The 21434-nt window shown below is 42.8% G+C and overlaps 1 protein-coding gene across 2 annotated transcripts in view; it reads left to right on the top strand.

Moving 5' to 3' along the window:
- LOC120064165 (glycogen synthase kinase-3 beta-like) overlaps positions 1-21139 on the top strand; it is a 35105-nt gene extending 13966 nt beyond the window's left edge. Inside the window, exons 2-11 of one of the 2 annotated variants that reach the window (XM_039014548.1) lie at positions 358-551; positions 6733-6816; positions 12214-12324; positions 12445-12575; positions 12782-12888; positions 13022-13119; positions 13333-13440; positions 17440-17626; positions 17877-17969; positions 18131-21139. In XM_039014548.1, the coding sequence (XP_038870476.1) occupies positions 358-551; positions 6733-6816; positions 12214-12324; positions 12445-12575; positions 12782-12888; positions 13022-13119; positions 13333-13440; positions 17440-17626; positions 17877-17969; positions 18131-18201 (1184 nt within the window). In that variant the 3' untranslated portion in view covers positions 18202-21139. The remainder of the gene's footprint in view (positions 1-357; positions 552-6732; positions 6817-12213; positions 12325-12444; positions 12576-12781; positions 12889-13021; positions 13120-13332; positions 13441-17439; positions 17627-17876; positions 17970-18130) is intronic. The other variant, XM_039014549.1, reaches the window with a different exon arrangement.
- Positions 21140-21434: the final 295 nt, after the last annotated feature.

Here is a 21434-nt window from a genome sequence, read left to right on the forward strand (position 1 = left end):
ATTTACTGTAGAGGAAGGAAAGTGAGGAGAGGGGGAAGGGCAGAGGAGGAGAGTTATATGTGAATCTGTCTCTATTCCAGTTTATGGATCCTGACTGTACCAATCGTCTTGAATAATCTAATTCATGCAAGTCACTGGCTGAGATTCAAACCCAGTCCCACTGATGTTTAGTAATGTATGACTGTTATGTGTGTATCATATCTTAGTAATATGATCGTGTAATAACGTGTGTGTCAGGCTTAGTAAAATGACCCTAACAGTGTGATCATCTGAGTGTGTCGTATCTAGTCTCACTTAGTTCAGTGACCGTAGGGGAAATCAGTATCTCCCCTCCTCCTCTCTTTGTCCTCCCTCCAGGGGACAAGGATGGCAGTAAGGTGACGACGGTGGTGGCCACCCCAGGCCAAGGGCCCGACAGGCCCCAAGAGGTCAGCTATACAGACACCAAGGTGATTGGGAACGGCTCCTTTGGAGTGGTCTACCAGGCCAAGCTGTGTGACTCTGGAGAACTGCTGGCGATCAAGAAGGTTCTGCAGGACAAGCGGTTTAAGGTGAGCGAAACTGCAGTCACAGACACACACACACAGTTTCTCTGATCTCTCATGAAACTGTAACATCCTTCAATCATCTTTCAATCTTTTTCTTCTACCTTTTCTTTGTAACGGATGACTTTCATTCAGAGAGTGTGTGAGTGTGTTCATCTGTGAAGCATGACTCCATCAGTTCACACTACTGTTGTCTTGCCTTTTGTGAATGGGTCACAGGCACCACGTTAGCAGAGCAGAGCGAGACAAACACACACACTAAGTGTCAGTCAGTTCACCACCACTCTCACTGACTACTACAGAAACAAACCCCTAAATCCAAATCTGTTCATATCTGCTCAGTTGTATCAGTGAATGCAATGATGGCTGCTCTGCGTAGCATTGTGTGTGTGTGTGTCAAGTTCAGGATTGTCGCCATAGTAACCGAATTTCTCCTAGGCCTCAGGATACCATCACTATCCCCATGTAGGTCTGTGAATAGGATTGACTGATGTGTTGTTGTTGTTGTCCCTTAGAGGAGGGAACATGTCCCAGCTCCTTGTTGTGTTGACAGCCAGGCCTGTTGGTGATGTCACCATTAGAATGGTGGCACTGGCCAGTGTCCTGCTGCTAGCTGAGAGCCTGAGGACAAAGACACAGACAGACAGTCCTAGAGAGAGAGAGAGAGAGTCTTCTTTTGTCTGTTTACATTAGCATTAGTTACTAGCTTGGGATTTTCATTAAAGTCACTAGCTTTGGAGTGTCATTGTCAGGTCATTAGCTTTGGCTTTGGTGCAGTAGATGTACTGAACAGTTGGACAGAAGTGATATGTTGGTTTGAGGTATTGTCTTTTTCAGAGTTCAACATAGGCTAAGATTAGCAGCCTAGCTAGCAGTCTCTGCCAGACAGGCTCGTAAGGCAATAGCAGACTTAGCTTCTAACACATTTTTCTCACTCTTTAGGTCTTCTGTTTTCCCTTTATAGCAGCCAACCCCATCTTTTTCTCTCTCTCCCTATGTAGGGGCTGTTAGGAAGAGTGAACTCGATGACTGTTGAGCGCTAAGTCTCCTCACATGACTGCTACACACACACACACACACACAGTTCATTTGGAAAGTATTCAGATGCCTTAATGCCTTAACTTTTTCCACATTTTGTTACGTTACAGCCTTATTCTAAAATTGATTAAGAACATTTCTATTTAATCAATCTACACACAATACCCCATAATGACAAAGCAAAAACAGTTGTTTTTAAATGTTTGCTAACTTATTAAAAATAAAAAACAGGAATACCTTAATTACATAACTATTCAGACCCTTTGCTATGAGACTTGAAATTTAGCTCAGGCGCATCCGGTTTCCATTGATCATCCTTGATGTTTCTACAACTTGATATGAGTCCACCTGTGGTAAATTCAATTGATTGGACATGATTTGGAACGGCGCACACTTGGCTATATTAGGTTCCACAGTTGACAGTACATGTCAGAGCAAAAACCAAGCCATGAGGTCGAAGGAATTGTCCATAGAGCTCTGAGACAGGATTGTGTCGAGGCACAGATCTGGGGAAAGTTACCAAAAAATGTCTGCAGCATTGAAGGTCTCCAAGAACACAGTGGCCTCCATCATTCTTAAATGGAAGAACTTTGGAACCACCAAGACCCTTCCTAGCTATGGCCGCCCGGCCAAACTGAGCAATCGGGGGAGAAGGGCCTTGGTCAGGGAGGTGACCAAGAACCCACTCTGACAGAGCTCCGGAATTCCTTTGTGGAGATGGGCGATCCTTCCAGAAGAACAACCATCTCTGCAGCACTCTACCAATCAGGCCTTTATGGTAGAGTGGCCACTCCTCAATAAAATGCACATGACAGCCCGCTTGAAGTTTGCAAAAAGGCTCCTAAAGGACTATCAGACCATGAGAAACAAGATTCTTTGGTCTGATGAAACCAAGATTGAACTCTTTAGCCTGAATGCCAAGCGTCACTTCTGGAGGAAACCAGGCATCGCTCATCACCTGGCCAATACCATCCCTACGGTGAAGCATGGTGGTGGCAGCATCATGCTTTGGGGATGTTTTTCAGCAGCAGGGACTGGGAGACTAGTAAGGATCAAGGGAAAGATAAGCGGAGCAAAGTACAAAGAGATCCTTGATGAAAACCTGCTCCAGAGCGCTCAGGACCTCAGACTGGGGCGAAGGTTCACCTTCCAACAGGACGACAACCCAAAGCAAACAGCCAAGACAATGTAGGAGTGGCTTTCGGACCATCATTTTCACTTGTCTGACCGCTTGCATGATGATGAATTTCTCACACGACTGGCCTATCTGGGTGATGTTTTTTCTCGCCTGAATGATCTGAATCTAGGATTACAGGGACTCTCCGCAACTATATTCAATGCGCAGGACAAAATTGAGGCTATGATTAAGAAGTTGGAGCTCTTCTCTGTCTGCATTAACAAGGCCAGCACACAGGTCTTTCCATCATTGTATGATTTTTTTGTGTGCAAATGAACTCAAGAATATGGACAATGTGATATAGCGAAGCACCTGAGTGAATTGGGTGCGCAATTATGCAGGTACTTTCCCAAAACAAACGACACAAACAACTGGATTCGTTATCCCTTTCATGCCCTGTTTCCAGTCCACTTACCAATATCTGAACACGAGAGCCTCATCGAAATTGCAACAGGCAGTTCTGTGAAAATGTAATTTAATCAGAAGCCACTGCCAGATTTCTCGATTGGGCTGCGCTCAGAGTATCCTGCCTTGGCAAATTATTTGTGCCCTGGTCTTATAAGAGTTCTTTGTCACTTCCCACAAGCTGGGTTGTGACAAAAACTTACACTCATTCTTATGTTTAATAAATGTATCGAATAGTGTGTGTGTGGCAGGCTTACAATGATGGCAAAAAACAAAATTTGAGAGTGCGCTGACCCTGGTGCTAGAGGGGGTACGCAGCTGGAGGTTGAATGTTTGAGGGGGTACGGGACTATAAAACGTTTGGGAACCACTGATCTACACTGATGTGGATTTAACAAGTGACATCAATAAGGGGTCATAGCTTTCAACTGTATTCACCTGGTCAGTCTATGTCATGGAAAGAGCTTAATTCTTCATTTTTTGTTCACTGAATGTATTCTGTCAATAAAAAAACAAGTGCCATTTAAGATACAGTTTTTGAAACCATAATATCAACTGGTTATATTACACCGTGGAACACGATCTTCAAAAGGCAGTAACCTCAGCAGTGATGCTTGTTTGTCGAAGCCTTAGGTTGTGCAATGGCATAGCCTTGTTATGTTAATTTAGCAGACAAGAGGCTCTAATTTTCCGAGCCCTTATCACAGTCAAGACACACCTATTTTATCTTTGTATATATTAAAAAACATGATCTATTATAACAGAATAAAATGGAACAAAATATTTTTCCAAATGAAAAAAGTTATCACTGCGAAGTGATGCTCATCTAGCGTCTGGAACAGGTTTTCTCAAAAAGTGATAATTTAAAACAGGGCTCTGTTAGGCGAGTTGAAAGACAGTTTCTTCAGGGTTACAAACCAAAATATTTTTTATTTTTGACATAGTCGTGCAATTTAGTTTATTCTGCCTGTTCTTTGGAATTTTAAACATAGATTAACAATTCCACATTGAAAACTGTATGTTGATGAATTATTGTGACGACATCTGTCTGAGTAGACTTAATGATTCTGATGAAAATACGCTCTTTGTCTTTATCAAACTAATGTTGTAGCATATTTTCAGTGTGGAACCTGTCTATAGCCTAGGCCAGGGGTCACCAAACTTTTCCCAAATTATGTTTTCTCCGTTTTATTTTGTTTGGGTTTAGATTATATATTGGTTACAATGGTTCATAGAGGTTCTTTGGTCTGGAAGAAAACTTTTTGTGTAATTCCCCTTTAATTGTGGTACTGGCCCTTTTTAATTGCGCATTTAGCGAGTGAAGAATATGCCATCTAATGTGCTGGTCTAGCAATGGTTTTGTACTGCTGCTGCTCATTTCATGGCAAAGTTAGCAAATAAAAGATACAAATATACGTACTCAAGTTATACTTCTGTCAGGTAAGCCTACTTTGCAGTTAACATTTGATTGAGAAGGTTAGGGGGAAAGTATTTCTGTCAACCCACAAGACGGTTGTCACACCAACTGGCTACACATGGAGCGATAGAGAAATGTGCGCACCACACAGACAGGGGCAATGTTACTAGAAATTAATTGACAGATATTGTTAGGATTGGTTTAAGCCAATAATGGCTAACCAGGGGTGGGATAATGTCAATGTTGCTTACATTAGATCATAGCCGGGAGCTTGCGGTGTCTGATACTGTGAAATGTGTTGATGACAGTTTGCGGTGGAACACGTGAACATTTCATGTACTTTCAGAGTTGTTTGGTGAGCTACTCATAGGTGGGCTGCGAGCTACTGGTAGATCACGATCGACCTGTTGGAGACCCCTGGCACTAGCAGTTGGCAAAGTAGCTTAAAGGGATACTTAGGGATTTTGGCAGTGAGGCCATTTATCTACTTCCCCAGGGTCAGGTGAACTCGTGGATACCATTTTTATGTCTCTGCATCCAGTATGAAGGAAGTTAGAGGTAGTTTCGTGAGCTAATGCTAACTAGCTTGCAGATACCCATAGACTTCCAGTCATTGCGCCAATGCTAGTTAGCAATTGTGTTAGCAACTTCCTTCAAAATGAACGCAAAGACATAAAAATGTTATCCACGAGTTCATCTGACTCTGGGGAAGTAGATAAAGGGCCTCATTGCCAAAATCCCTAAGTATCCCTTTAAGCGGAAATAGACAGGATGCAATTATTCCAAAACTGCAGCTCGTTGTTAGAACACATTATTTCCTACTTCAATCAACCAGTCCATTTTGAATGTGTGATAAAACTGTTTTTATTTGTAGCTTGTGTGTCACATCAGTTAGATACGTTTTTTTAATAGGCATTTATTTCTGTAGGCCTATGGGAGCTTGCGTGCAGACTCAGCAGCACGAGTGTATAGAGGGAGTGGTCGGAACACAAATAAGTGAGACATGGAGGGGAAAGGGAATTTAGGTAGAAGAACTGTGTGATGCTTGGCTTGGTTTCTTTTTTGGTTGTGCCCTGCCAATGCACATGTACAAATGGAACACTCGAGTCAAAACAAATGAATGTTGTCTTCAAGACATTTCAGTTGCCCGTTCGGGCAGGCACAAAGCACATTCCACCAAATAGTTTTACACTATTTAGAAAATGTTTTTATCTCTGGATAAAGATAGAGTTTTTGACGTCCGTTCGAGTACTTGATTACTCATGCCCATCCCTAGTGCGTGTGTTTGTAGGATGTTCTGATGTGTGTGTACTCTGCTTTACCATCCTGTTAGTGTCACTGTCTGTATGACAACTTCCATGTTGGTTGTGTGTCATGATGTCACTGTGGTTTACCAGTCTCTGTCCCAGTGCAGTATATGACAGGTCAGCAGTAATGACTGCAGTGCCATCTTCTGCTCTGCTCCATAGGGCACTACCGCCTCTCCCTGGCGCTGGGAAAGAGGGCGTTGCCTGTTTGCAATGCATGCTTGTCTGTCTCTGTCTGTGAGAAACAGGAAACCACATTGGAGGATGGTGATGATGTCACTGGCTAGTGAGGGGGTGTCTCAATGGTAGATGAGATTAAAGTAGTAGGCTAACATTGCTCATATGTGTCCATCCATACAGTACCCTATGCATGTAGTTTGTGTTTGTCAGAATATAAGATGGTTTTGTCTCTGTCAGTGTACTGCCCGCTCAGTGGTCCTGTTCTTCCTTAGTTACAGGATTACATCCGAGTCATTCCCAACCTCCACTCCCAGTCACCCTCAAATGGCTGCGTATCCCAGGGACATTTCTGTAGTTCTGTTGAACACTCCTGGCTTTCCCGCTTTCTCTCTCTGCATTCCAATGTGGATCAGAGCTGTAAGCTGTGGCTACTCATCCTCTGTGGGTGGCTACTCCTTCTTTTGGCCTGTTTTACCTGGAGTTCTCCAGATTGAGGGCCAATAATTATCGTATATTGATGGGAGTCAAATCTCTGCTGTGTTTCTGTAGTCTAACCTGACTCTCTATCTGCTGTAGACCTCGATGTTGTACTTCTCATGCTGTGTATCCTGTTGAAACAGTAAGTAGTATTGACTGACATCTGTCTGTCTCTCTCCCCGTCAGAACCGCGAGCTGCAGATCATGAGGAAGCTGGACCACTGCAACATCGTTCGCCTGCGCTACTTCTTCTACTCCAGCGGAGACAAGGTCCCTCTGTCTGTCTGTGTCCCTCTGTCTGTCTGTGTCCCTCTGTCTGTCTGTGTCCCTCTGTCTGTCTGTGTCCCTCTGTCTGTCTGTGTCCCTCTGTCTGTCTGTGTCCCTCTGTCTGTCTGTGTCCCTCTGTCTGTCTGTGTCCCTCTGTCTGTCTGTGTCCCTCTGTCTGTCTGTGTCCTTCTGTGTCCGTCTGTATCACTGTCTGTTTATCCGTATGGCTGTTTGTCTGAATGTCCTGTTCCGTCGGAGTATTCCTTCTCTGAGTATTCATAACCCATGAATGGTTGAGTTCGTATAAGCTGTCATTCACATGGTGATAGGGAGAGCACAGACAAATATAGACCACACTTGTGTGTCCAATCTGTCAGAGTGCACGTATGCAGCACTCACAGAATCAGGTCCATGACAATGCAGTAATGGATCCTCCCACCTAGGAAACCTAGTCTGGACTGGGGTTGGGGTGCTCATGCGTGAGGATTAGGGAGAGATGCTGGGGGAGAGGGGAGAGTGCACGGAGCAGGGGGGTTGCCTGACTAAAGGCCACCTGCTAATTTTAGGAAACACCAGCTGCTAGGGGCCCTCTTGTGAGCCTCACTCTTCTCATCTCTCTTCTCCATCTCCTCATTTCCTCCTACCCCCTTATTTCTCTCTGTTCTAATTGTGAATAGCTGGCATAGGGTGATTCGGCTGGGGATTACAGCTTTTAGCAGTTGTGTTAGCAGTAGCAAAAGTGTTAGCAGTAGCAGTAGCGTAGCAGTAGAAATAGTGTTAGTAACAGCAGTAGCGTTAGCTGTTAGCAGTAGTATTAGTATCAGCAGTAGCACTAGCTGTAGCAAAAGTATTAGTAGTAGCAGTAACGTTAGCTGTTAGCAGTAGTATTAGTAGCAGCAGTATTTTTTTATTTAACATTTATTTATCTAGGCAAGTCAGTTAAGAACAAATTCTTATTTACGATGACGGTCTACTTGGGAACAGTGGGTTAACTGCCTTGTTCAGGGGCAAAACAACATATTTTTACCTTGTCAGCTCAGGAATTCAATCCAGCAACCTTTAGGTTACTGGTCCAACACTCTAACCACTAGGCTACCTGCCACCCCAGTAGTGCTAGCTGTAGCAATAGTATTAGTAGCAGCGGTAGTGTTAGTAGAAGCAGTAGTAGGAACAGTAGAGTTAGCTGTTAGCAGTAGCTTTAGTAGTAGCAGTAGCACTAGCTTTAGCAATAGTAATTAGTAGCAGCAGTAGTGTTAGTAGCAGCAGTAGTATTAATAGCAGCAGTAGTGCTAGCTGTAGCACTAGTATATTAGTAGCTGAACTAGTGTTAGGAGCAGTAGTATTAATAGCAGCAGTACTGCTAGCTGTAGCACTAGTATTAGTAGCTGAACTAGTGTTAGGAGCAGTAGTATTAATAGCAGCAGTAAAATTAATAGTATTAGTAGTATTAATAGCAGCAGTAGTATTAATAGCAGCAGTACTGCTAGCTGTAGCACTAGTATTAGTAGCTGAACTCGTGTTAGGAGCAGTAGTATTAATAGCAGCAGTAAAATGAATAGTATTAATAGCAGCAGGAGTATTAATAGCAGCAGTACTGCTAGCTGTAGCACTAGTATTAGTAGCTGAACTCGTGTTAGGAGCAGTAGTATTAATAGCAGCAGTAAAATTAATAGTATTAATAGCAGCAGTAGTATTAGTAGCAGCAGTAGCACTAGATGTAGCAGTAGTGTTAAAGCAGCAGTAGCATTTGCTGTTAGCAGTAGTGTTAGGATTATGTGGAGTTATGCAAGGTCTGGAATCTGGACTGATTGAACACTTCTCTGGTTCACTCTTAACTCACGTACACAACACACCTCAAACACAGTTCAAGGGCTCTATTTTTGGCTGGCGTTAAGGTGGCGCTAGTGTCAAACGCACGTTAGTTTGCAATTTCGTCATGTAAAAACTGCCGCACTGGCATTTTCCAGCCATAACGCCAGGTTACTCCATTTCACTGTTTAATATCAGCAAGCTTGTGCTCAGATGGAAGGGGTGGATATATTTGAAGTGTGTCCTTAAAAACATGAGCCAAAGTGCTCATTTCAGGCAGCGCTGGTAGGGATATTTAAACCAACCAAAGCAGATTTTAGCGGTAACGCAGTTGGTTATGGCATGAATTTTGACAACGGAAATCCGTGACGCACACTGCCCATATGCGCATGGAACAATATGTGGTTTCGGTGCCTGTGTACTTCATGAAACACTTAATGTTTTTTCCCCATTTTGCTTTATTTGATTAAAAACCAAGCATAGCCTTGTCTGCTTGGGGATTTGATCCAGCAACCTTTCGGTTACTGGCCCAACGCTCTAACCACTAGCGTGTTTGGTTTGTGAGACCGCTTGGAAATAATTCTGAATCACCAAAGCTGAATTAAAAGATCACGTTTGAGAGGAGCAAAACAGTGAGCTGACGTTCCCCTTTTTATGTATTGTAGGCAGGCCTGCATTATTTTAGCCATGCTTTGTACGTACATAAATCCCCCATTATGTAGGTTACATCTGTCCATGCCCATCATGAAATGAGAGATGAGAACCTTGGTGAACTTCGCATTTAGAAGTTATTTTCCTGTAATAAATGTTTGTTTTCCGTTTCATATTTTTAAAACCCAAGCCTCTTGTAGGCTACTCTTACACTAGCCCTACTATAACGGAGGTTGATTCAACAGCAATGCCTCATGTTTTTTATTTTATTCCGGCGATTTTATGATATCATTACATTTTACATGTATTTATTGTTGTTGGAAATACTTAGTAGAATAATTCACTGGTTTTATGGTGAGAACGGTCGTGGTGCGCATGCAATGACAGTGTGGATGCGATCTGTAGATGGTTCCAATATGCCTATAAAACATTCTATTTGAGAGCAGTATAAGGGTGAGTAGACATTCTCCCTTTATCTTTATATTGGTTCTTTGTCCAGCTACTGTGAAAAGTTTGGATGTGTGTAAAACCCTCCATAGTCTGCGTTGTTTTAATATGATATGCCCACGGGAAGCAATTATGGTGCATGTACGTGTATTTAGACATATCAGAATTATTCACTCTTTTTTTAGGCCTTATCAATAATGAATTGAATCTTGCTTATTGACAACGTTTGGGATGTCCATGCTCAGCCATAATGCAATTTACAGTAGGCCTAGCCACTACATCAGTGTTAATGCTATGTATATATGTCCACATTGAAGCCATGAAATTACATAGAACAATGTGGACTGCAAACAGGTTCATGTTAACATTAGCAAAGATGGGATAGGTCTACATTTAGTTATTTTGTGTCTGTAAGCTGTTTAACAAACTATAATGGACTAACATCGGAGTTGATTCCAAGGCAGTACATAAAAGACTGTAAATACACAACTTGAAGCAACCACATATTTAGCCACGTTCTGATTGACCAGTGAGGGGCCAAGCCTTGACACACTCACAACTTGTTTGTTCATCTACACTACCGGTCAAAAGTTTTAGAACCCCTACTCATTCAAGGGTTTTTATTTATTTTACTATTTTCTACATTGTAGAATAATAGTGAAGACATCAAAACGATGAAATAACACATGGAATCATGTAGTAACCAAAAAAGTGTTACACACATCAAAATATACTTTATATTTGTCACGTCTGCTCCTCATCATTACGCGCACCTGTTAGTCATTATGATTCACACCGGGACTCCATTACCGTAATCATTTCCTCACTCACCAGTTGGTATTGTTCTTGTGTATCGGGGTACTGCCTTATGTTAGTGTCGTGGTCTTGGTTTTGTTGTTATATTAAAACGTTTCCCCTGCACCTGCTTCCTACTCACCGTCACACCATTACAATATTTGAGATTCTTCATAGTAGCCACCTTTGCCTTGATGACAGCTTTGCACAACCTTGGCATTCTCTCAACCAGCATTCTCTCAACCAGGAGTTCCCACATATGCTGAGCACTTGTTGGCTGCTTTTCCCTCGCTCTGCAATCCGATTCATCCCACCACACCATCTCAATGTGGAGGCCAGGTCATCTGATGCAGCACTCCATCACTCTTGGTCAAATAGCCCTTACACAGCCTGGAGGTGTGTTGGGTCATTGTCCTGTTGAAAACAAATTATAGTCCCACTAAGCCCAAACCAGATGGCAGTGCTAATATCTTTATATGTCTTTGACAGGATGCCAGGCTCATGCTTTTTAACAGCGCTCTAGTCTTACTAGTTGAATATGTACAGACTTGTAGTGTGAATTATTCTGAAATGAGTGCTAGTGCTCCCTCTCTCTCTCTGGGCTCTCTCTGTGATATCTCTTTCACTCTTTCTCTGGGCTCTCTCTGTGCTATCTCTTTCTCTCTGGGCTCTCTCTGTGCTATCGCTTTCACTCTCTCTCTCTCTCTGGGCTCTCTCTGTGCTATCTCTTTCACTCTTTCTCTTTCTCTCTGGGCTCTCTCTGTGCTATCTCTTTCACTCTCTCTTTCTCTCTGGGCTCTCTCTGTGCTATCTCTTTAACATGTATTGTCAGACTGGATGTGTGTGTGTGTGTGTGTGTGTGTGTGTGTGTGTGTGTGTGTGTGTGTGTGTGTGTGTGTGTGTGTGTGTGTGTGTGTGTGTGTGCGCGACTGTATGTGTGTGTGCGCGACTGTGTGTGTGTGTGTGTGTGTGCGCGACTGTGTGTGTGTGTGTGTGTGTGTGTGTGTGTGTGTGTGTGTGTGTGTGCGCGACTGTATGTGTGTGTGTGCGCGACTGTATGTGTGTCTACGGTATGTGTGAGAAAGAGAAAAGGGTCAGTCCAGACAGATCTATTCTAGTAGACAGAATTGTGTCAGATTGGCAGTCTCTTCAGACTCCATGATAACACTAGCTCACATGAACAGCCAGCTAGCTTCTCACGCTACAATCTGTCTCCTCTGGTTAGTTTGCTGACTGGCTCTGCTAACAGATGGAACAGGGAGAGGAGTCTAGTAGGTGAGCGAGAGAGGGAGAAAGTAGTAGAGGAGTGGAAGATGAGTGAAGTAGAAAGGAAAAGTTGAGTTGGGTTACATGGTACTCATAGACCTGCCGCTTCGCTCCGTCCTCCTTTGGGCACCTTCAAGGGCAGTATGGATGAAGTCTGAGCTCAGAGAGGAGGAACGGCTGGCATGTGACCTCACGGCAGACTGTTGACCTCCACCAATCAGATCCGAGGAAGAGGGATTGAGTGGTAGGCTTGCTATAGGGGTGGGGTGCAGCGCCCAGCCCCCTGGTGCCCTCGGCAGGAAATGACATCACTGTCTGCGGCAGTGAGCGAGAAAGAGTCACTGATAGTCAAACAATAGTTACATTGTGCGTGTGTGTTGCCTAACCCCCCCCCCCCCCCCACCCCCCTCCCTCTCTGTTTCTGTGTAACAGAAGGATGAGGTGTATCTGAACCTGGTACTGGACTATGTTCCTGAGACGGTCTACAGAGTGGCCAGACACTACAGCCGAGCCAAACAGACCCTACCCATGGTCTATGTCAAGGTACCTGTGTGTGTGTGTGTGTGTGTGTGCGCGCGCGTGCACACTGTTTCCATCAAGTGTGTCCTTGTCCTCTGCTCTCCATTTCTAATGTGTGCATGTTCTCCTGTGTGTGTGTTGTAGTTATATATGTACCAGTTGTTCAGGAGTCTGGCCTACATCCACTCGTTTGGGATCTGCCATCGGGACATCAAACCCCAGAACCTGCTGCTGGACCCCGAGACGGCCGTGCTCAAACTCTGTGACTTTGGCAGGTCAGTTTAAACTATGTGAAAGAATCTGCAGTTCTCATTAGCTTTGATTGGTTTTGATGATGATGATTATGACAGTGATGTTATTGATAATGAAAATGATGATGATGATATGACTGATGACGAGGATGTTGAACATGGTGATGATATTGATGACTATGATGATGAAGAGTGACTGACAGTGTGTGGTGGTGATGTTGTGTCTCCAGTGCTAAGCAGCTGGTACGCGGAGAGCCCAACGTGTCCTACATCTGCTCTCGCTACTACAGAGCCCCCGAGCTTATCTTTGGTGCCACCGACTACACCTCTAGCATAGGTAGGCTAACTGCTAAACCCCAATTTAAATTAATATACACCCTAGCATGGATAGGCTAGGGTGTTAAATTACATCTCTAGAGGAAGTATGCAAATCACAACATCTTCCTGTTTATGCTCCGCCCCCTCTACAGATGTGTGGTCAGCTGGTTGTGTGCTAGCAGAGCTGTTGCTAGGGCAACCAATCTTCCCCGGCGACAGTGGAGTGGATCAGCTGGTGGAGATCATCAAGGTACTGATACCTGCCTGTCAGTTCTGGTGTTTGCCACCCAATTCTCTCTCTTTCATCGAATGAAAGTTGTCTCTCTCGCTCTCTCTCTCTTTCCCTGTTGTTCGCAATTGACCCTCTCTTCACGGCTCACGCTCTCTGTCATCTTCTCTCCCTCCCTTGTCTCTTCTTCCCCCTGTCTCCCCCTCACCCTCTTCTCCTGTCTCTGTGCTGTAGGTTCTGGGGACACCTACACGGGAGCAGATCCGAGAGATGAACCCCAACTACACTGAGTTCAAGTTCCCTCAGATTAAGGCACACGCATGGACTAAGGTGAGTCAACAGGTACAGGAACTATTTTACTACTCTACAATCCACCCCCTCCCCTAGCATCATTTCTCTGTGCTCGCCTCGTCAGCCTGCCAGGCATTCATCTCTGCCATCCCATTTAATCTGTATCCCCCAATTATGAAAATCAATTCACCTAGGAACTTCATGATGGGCCCCACCTAGATCTGTAAGGACTGGATAGGTGTAAGCAATATGGTAACAACTCCATCTATCCAGTAGGCTAGCTGGGGTTTCTACCTAATTGCTTACAACCATCAGGTTCTTTCTAATCTGCAAGGGCACATGAAGTCATCAGGGCCCGGTTTCCAAAAAGCATCTTAATGCTAAGTTCATCGTTAGAACCTTCGTAGGAGCATCGTTAAATCTCAGAGCTGTTTACCAAAACCATCGTTATTAACGTTGCACTTGAAAACGCTCGTAATCTAACGTCTGCCTCAAATCACTCGTAGAACAGCTAAGTGCATTGTTAGATGCTTTTTGCCCTCCCGCATCACTTTATACACAGAAGATCTCTGCTAAACATAGAATCACATGGTTTATCGTCTCTCTGCGGCCACCATAACTGCAGAACAAAGTTGATTACAAATACAAAGTTACCAGTGTCTTTACAATTGATACAAACAAGCAACGTATAAAAAGATGCTTCAGATGAATGACTGCATTCAAATATAAACAGTAGGCTATAGGCCTATTTCAATCATATTGAAATAATGTACATTTCATGCTCAATTGATTGCTATTTCTAGGTTACTGTCTGTAATTTATCTTAATATATTTCATGATGTGTAGGCTAAGGTGTGCAATGATGTGCCGAATTGGTGCATTTTTATTGGGTAAGCATTAGAATAAGCTGTCTTCGATTTGCAGCCGTAGGTTTTAATATCTCTCTATGAGCTGATTCGTCATCAGTATTGTGAAATATTTATAATGTTAAGGAATGATTTAAATGTAAAAAGCTGATCCGAGCGCAGCGCCCCCTTTCTTTCCATCCTACAGTATCGATACATGCTCCAACAACGTACTTAGCGATCGTTCTCTATGCGTGGTGTTTTGGGAAACGCATGTTACATCTTCATCTGTTGTAGGAAAGATGCATCGTTAAAACTTCTTGTGAATAGGGTGCGCTGTTTTCACTTTGGGAAAAAATTGTGCCCAAATTAAACGGCCTCGTACTCTGTTCTAGATCATACAATGTGCATATTATTATTACTATTGGATAGAAAACACTCTGAAGTTTCTAAAACTGTTTGAATTATATCTGTGAGTAAAACAGAACTCATTTGGCAGCAAACTTCCATACAGGAAGTGAAAATTCTGAAAATGAGGCTCTGTGTCAGGGCCTGCCTATTCAACTGGCTTATATTTATGGATCTGTATGCACTTCATACGCCTTCCACTAGATGTCAACAGGCAGTAGAAGGTTGAATGGGGTGTCTAGCTTGATGTGAGGCCGAATGAGAGCTTTTGGAGTGACAGGTCCGCTCTTTTGTCAGTAGTCAGCTGCGCACAAGGGAACCTAACATTGTCTTCTGAAATGCGTTCGGTTTACATGACGAAATGCTCCGGCTCTGATTTTATTGGATACATATGAGAAAAACATCATAAAGTAGGATTTTTCAACCGAGTTTGACCAGTTTATTGGGACTTTTGGAATTTTTCGTTCCATGCGCAAACATTTATTGGACACGTGAACTCCACATGGCTAGCCAAAGTTGCTAATTCGACAGAAGAAATGGACATTCTAAAACCAAACAACGATTTATTCTGGAACTAGGACTCCTTGCACAACATTCTGATGGAAGATCAACAAAGGTAAGAGAATATTTATGATGTTATTTCGTATTTTTGTGGTAAATGTTGGCTCCAACAAGGCGGAGAATATGTGAGCGCTATCTCACAATACTGCATGCTGTATGTTGTACTAAAGTTATTTTTTAAAATCTAACACAGCGGTTGCATTAAGAACCAGTGTATCTTTCATTTGCTGTACAACATGTATTTTTTTAGTAAAGTTTATGATGAGTTCTTTGGTTAGATTAGGTGACTGTCCAAAATATCTCCGGAGAATTTTGTGCATTATGGCTACGTATTCACAATGTAAAACCAGGATTTGTAGCTCTAAATATGCACATTTTCGAAGAAAACATAAATGTATTGTATAACATTTATAAGACTTTCATCTGATGAAGTTGTCCAAAGGTTAGTGATTAATTTTATCTCTATTTGTCGGTTTTGTGAAAGCTATCTTTGCGGTGAATAAATGCGGTTGTGTCTTTGGCTATTGTGTTGAGCTAATAGAAATATATATTGTGTTTTCGCTGTAAAACACTTAAAAAATCGGAAATATTGGCTGGATTCACAAGATGTTTATCTTTCATTTGCTGTACACCATGTATTTTTCATAAATGTTTTATGATGAGTATTTATGTATTTCATGTTGCTCTCTGTAATTATTCTGGCTGTTTTGGTGCTATTTGTGATGGTGGCTGCAATGTAAAACTACGATTTATACCTCAAATATGCACATTTTCGAACAAAACATAAATGTATTGTATAACATGATGTTATAAGACTGTCATCTGATGAAGTTGTTCAAGGTTAGTGATTAATTTTATCTCTATTTGTGGGTTTTGTGAAAGCTACCTATGCGGTGGAAACATGGTGAAAACATGGCGTTGTGTGTTTGGCTATTGTGGTGAGCTAATATAAATACATATTGTGTTTTCGCTGTAAAACATTTTAAAAATCGGAAATGATGGCTGGATTCACAAGATGTTTATCTTTCATTTGCTGTATTGGACTTGTGATTTCATGAAATTATATTATATGATATCCCTGTCCCGTTAGGCTAGGCTATGCTAGTCAGCTTTTTTGATGAGGAGGATCCCGGATCCGGGAGGGAGACTCGTTAGAGGTTAAAACACTTGTAAGCCTAAGTTCCATCACTATTGGGAAAATGGGCCCTGGTCAGGTCAGTGATAAATTCAACGAAGGGAGTTAGGGAAGAGGACATTGTACAGTATTTGAACAGGGCCCAGCCCTGCCCATTGCGCCAGCATTGGATAACCCCTTTAGCCAATAAGCAGGCAGTGTTGTAGAGCAGGTCCTCATGGTGGCGTTCCAGACTCCACCTTGTGGTTGTTCTGTAGTACTGCAGCCCCCTAGCCACCCAGTCTCAAATCAAATTGTATTAGTCACATGTGCCGAATACAATAGGTGTAGACCTTACAGTGAAATGCTTACTTACAAGCCCTTAAGCATGAATGCAGTTTTAAGAAAGTACCTAAAAAAAGTAAGAAATAAAAATAACAAATAATTAAAGAGCAGCAGTAAAATAACAAAAGCGGGGCTATATACATGGGGTACACAGTCAATGTGCGGGGGCACTGGTGTCGAGGTAATTGAGGTAATATGTACATGTAGGCAGAGTTATTAAAGTGACTATGCATAGATAATAACAGAGAGTAGCAGCAATGTAGAAGAGGGGGGCAACGGAAATAGTCTAGGTAGCCATTTGATTAGACGTTCAGGAGTCTTATGGCTTCGGGGTAGAAGCTGTCTCTGTGCTGATCTAGAGTCTCCTACCCTGCCGATGTAGGGCTGGGCCCTTTACATTTGAACTGAAAAAATATAAAGGACAATTTATGGACAAACTATTTTAATATAATGTATCCAAGCGTACTAACCCCAATAGTTAGGTTTATACTATATTTATGTATACCACCCTCACCTTTGTGATGACCTCAGTCTGTTAAGATAATATCTGTAACATAGGAAGTAATAATGACATTCTCCATTTCATATCAATAAGCAGAAACGGATAAATTGATAACCGAAATCCATAGTCTTTACACCCCTCTCACACCTGCTATCATGACAACATACATCTTTGTGTGCATGATACTTGCTTTCAATTGATTGGTTAACTGATTCCAGTCTTGTCTTTGTGATTTAGCTCCTTGACTCTTGTCCTTGCGTGTGATTGGCTGCTAGGTGTTCCGGCCCCGTACGCCGCCGGAGGCCATCGCCCTGTGTTCTCGGTTGCTGGAGTACACGCCCACCTCGCGCTTCACCCCCCTGGAGGCGTGTGCACACTCCTTCTTCGACGAGCTGAGGGATCCCAACGTCAAGCTGCCCAACGGGCGAGAAAAACCCTCCCTCTTCAACTTCACCACGCAGGGTACTGCACTCTGTCTGTTCTTTTACCTTTCTTTCATCCCAGTTTCATTGGTAGTACAGAGAGACTTATTTCAGTGTTTGAGTTGACTGAAAGACAGTTACTTCTCCTTTATGTATAATGATGTCTCTGTACTAATGCTACCTGCTGTCATCTGTGTGTGTGTGTCACCTGTGCTTGAGGTGTGTTTTGATGTGTTTACCTGTGGTGGGTGTAATCTGCTGTGATCTGGTGTATCCTGTCTCTCTCACAGAGCTGTCCAGTAATCCCTCGCTGGCCAACATCCTAATCCCCGCCCACGCCCGCACTCAGGCCTCCGCCTCCACCCCAACCAACGCCACCACAGGTCAGACCCACACTTCTTCATTCCTCCATCCCTCTCCATCTTCCCTTTATTTTCTCTCTCAGGAAAATGTCTTATTAAAACACCTGTTTTATCATTGATAAACATATGAATGGATGTGTAAATTAGTGAACAATCTTTGTCTCTCCTGTCCTCTTCCCTAGATGGTAACAGCACAGATCGCAGCCCTAACACCATTACTGCCTCGGCCTCCGCCTCCAACTCCACCTCCTGAACCCCCCGCCCCAGCCAGGGGTGATGCCAGTGGAGGGATGATGACATGGCAGGGTTTAAAGCAGATGACAACTACAACAACAACTCCAAGTCACCCATCTAGGTGTTTGATTTCTGCAACCTACTCCACTGTGGACATCTTTATTGTCTGTTAGAAGGAAGGAGTGGTGGGGGACAGGGGGAGGCTGATGAAATATAAGAGTATTCATATATAAACGTACCCTATATACACAATACTAGCCTGCTAATGTTTCCAAGAGGACAATCCTACGTATCAAAGTAGTTAGCTGACCCCACACCCTCCTCTTCCCTGTCCACAATGAAGCCCCCCCCCCCCCCCCCCCCCCCACACACACACACACATTCACATGAGGGATCAGTCCCTTCCTCATGCCCTCTCCATACCCTACCCCTTCATGTTCTCATCACTTCCCCTCTGACCCCTTACCTCTGACCCCCTGCTTGGGATGTCTACCCTAGCTCCTCTTCCTGTAGTGCATGGCTTGAGTAAGGTTAGGAGTGCCTAGAGTGACCTTTCACCTTTTACCGCTGCATTGACCTCCACACTTCTGCTAATTAGGCATAAGACACACACACACACACACACAGACACACACACACTTAACATTCTTACAAAGACACCCCATGCATGAAGGTCCTGATATATGTGGACACGGATGTCAGAGGTTTGCTCTGGGTTATTTTTAAACGGTTAGCGAACAGTTCTATTATGTTTTTATTTTTGTTTTATATTCTCTGGGCTCGGGTTGGGTGGGATCATTTAGATTGATATGTGTGACATGTCTCTGGTTCTGTGTGCTTGTGTTATATATATATATATATACACACAGTATATATATTATGTTGCATTATGTACAAAAATATATATAGATATATGAAACTTCAATGGTTCAGAATCCATAACGGTAAGTTGTTGGCTCACAGAGCAGGGGCAATATTTGCTGCTGCCTAAAGACATGAAGAGGCAAGGTGGTGTGATCTCTATGGCTGGAAAATACTTTTTTTCAGCAGTCACTTTACTATTTCCCTGTGTGTCATCATTTGTATGTTAAGGCTGTAGACCGGACTACATATTGTTCTATTACTGAACTTTCTCTCTCCATTGATCATGTCACTGTGTAGTAGTGCTGTCAGTGTCTAGGGGATGTCTCCCCCACACCTGCTCTGTCTTTAGATGAAGACATTTTAAAGTCATGCATACTTTTTCTTCAACTCATGTGCCAAATTCCAAATCAACAGCTAGCGTCTACCCTCTAGGCACTTGATTTGGAATTTCAGACATGGTTTCTGGCTAGATTGCGAGAAGTGTTCTTATCTAGGCCTCTGTCACTCCTGGCTCTCTCTTATTGTGACCACTGACTCAGTGTTTGTCTAATATTAATCTGTTGGTCCAACGTTAATTTAACGTTAGTCTAGCGTTCTTCTCTTTCTCTGTATCTCTCCATCTGGACCACACAACCACCTCACTGGTACAGGCTCTGAGTCGAGCGTCTTACTTACCCAGACATATATGAAAACACAACTACACAATGTGTATATGTACAGTTCATATGCTCCTCACCAAATCCTGACTTATGTATGTTGTATTTTATGTTGTGATCGTGGTATGTGTGTATATGCAGACCCATGTACTGTTTATGAGCAAAAACAAAGATATGGGGGAGAAAATAAATGAAAATAAGAAAAAATCAGGGCAATATGTTGGAGATTGTAGATGATGATGATGCTATATGCAGCCATATAGTTCAACCTTTACCTGTACAGTACAGTAGATAACAAGTGTATTGTAACAATAACTAGTCATGTATAGTGTATCTATAGTTTGGAGTGCCTTTGCTTTCATACACCTTCGCCTTGCCCCCTCACCTCCTACCCCCTTCCACAACATAACCTTGCATCCCTCTTAGGTGCCGTTGAATGACTTGCTGCCCCCCTCTCAGAGCTCAGTTTCAGTCTAGCGTTGTACCAATGTTAGATCAACTTTAGCATTTTTCTCTTTCTCTGTATGTACACATTCTCCTTGGTGTCAACATGTCTTCTTCATCCTCTGTTTTCTCTATGTTAAGGTTATGACAAATCTGTAAAAACATATATTGTTTGAGATTATTGACCTGATTTGAAGCAAAGTTTGCTTGAGTTCAATGTTTTTTTTATGATTTCACTAGGATGCACAAATATTTTACACACACACGCACACTGTATCCAGTGTTTAAGTAGGGGTATGGGGATTGCCTTTTAGGTCAAGTGTCATATACACATACATTAGAGTACAGTATGTATTCAGTCAAAATGTTGCTTCTGGTATCAAAGCCATTAAGCCAATTGATGATATTGATTTTGTGACAAGCCATTCTCAGAGGAAATGCAGTACATTCTCTTTTCTTTACCTCCTTCCCTCCCTCCATCTGAGGGATATTCAGTATCACCCAAGGGGTTTGTCATGCCTCACACCAATCCCGTCCCGCTTGCTGTAATATTTGCTTTCATTGACATGTTGCTATCTATCCCATCACCAGGTCTGTGACCACTCCCCCAAATCCAGTTCAACCAGAGTGAACCATGTCAAATCACACCAAAACCGTTTCAAACAGTTACCAAAAAAAGAACAAGGATAGTGGACTATAAAATATACAGACTATGGCTTCGCACACACTCTCGTGGCAGAAGAATATGCTATCTGGATTTAAAGAAAAAATAATAAAAGATAAAAACCCTGTATAACAATACTACTACTAGTACTACTTGAATGCCTCTGTTTGTGACTGACATTTTTATTTCATTTTGAAATGTTTGTTTTTATTCTGTGAAGGTATGCTAAATGTCCACCCCTGTAAATACTTTCCCTTGCGTGCCCTGAGGAATAGTTCCCTGGTACTGTCATTTGCATTAAATAAAGAGTAGGAAAGCCTGGAAATGAACTAGTCTTTGCCTCTGTCTGTTTGTTCTCTCACTCTGTGTGTGTGTGTGTGTTGTTTGATCCAGTGGCAATGCCCTGTTGTGATGTCTGGTGTAGAACCAAGTATGTTCAGTAGAACAGCAGGCTATAATGACCAACAGCCCAATACATGACTTCCCATCCACTTGATCCAGCCACACATTCTACACTTCTGTGATAGTCAAACTTGCTCTTTATTTGAGGGTTAGATACAATAGAGCACTTCAGGTTGATATGACACTTTAAATATAGAATTCATTTTTGGTCACGTGTTTTAC

Source organism: Salvelinus namaycush, chromosome 19, assembly GCF_016432855.1.
Source record: "Salvelinus namaycush isolate Seneca chromosome 19, SaNama_1.0, whole genome shotgun sequence".
Lineage (NCBI taxonomy): Eukaryota > Metazoa > Chordata > Actinopteri > Salmoniformes > Salmonidae > Salvelinus > Salvelinus namaycush.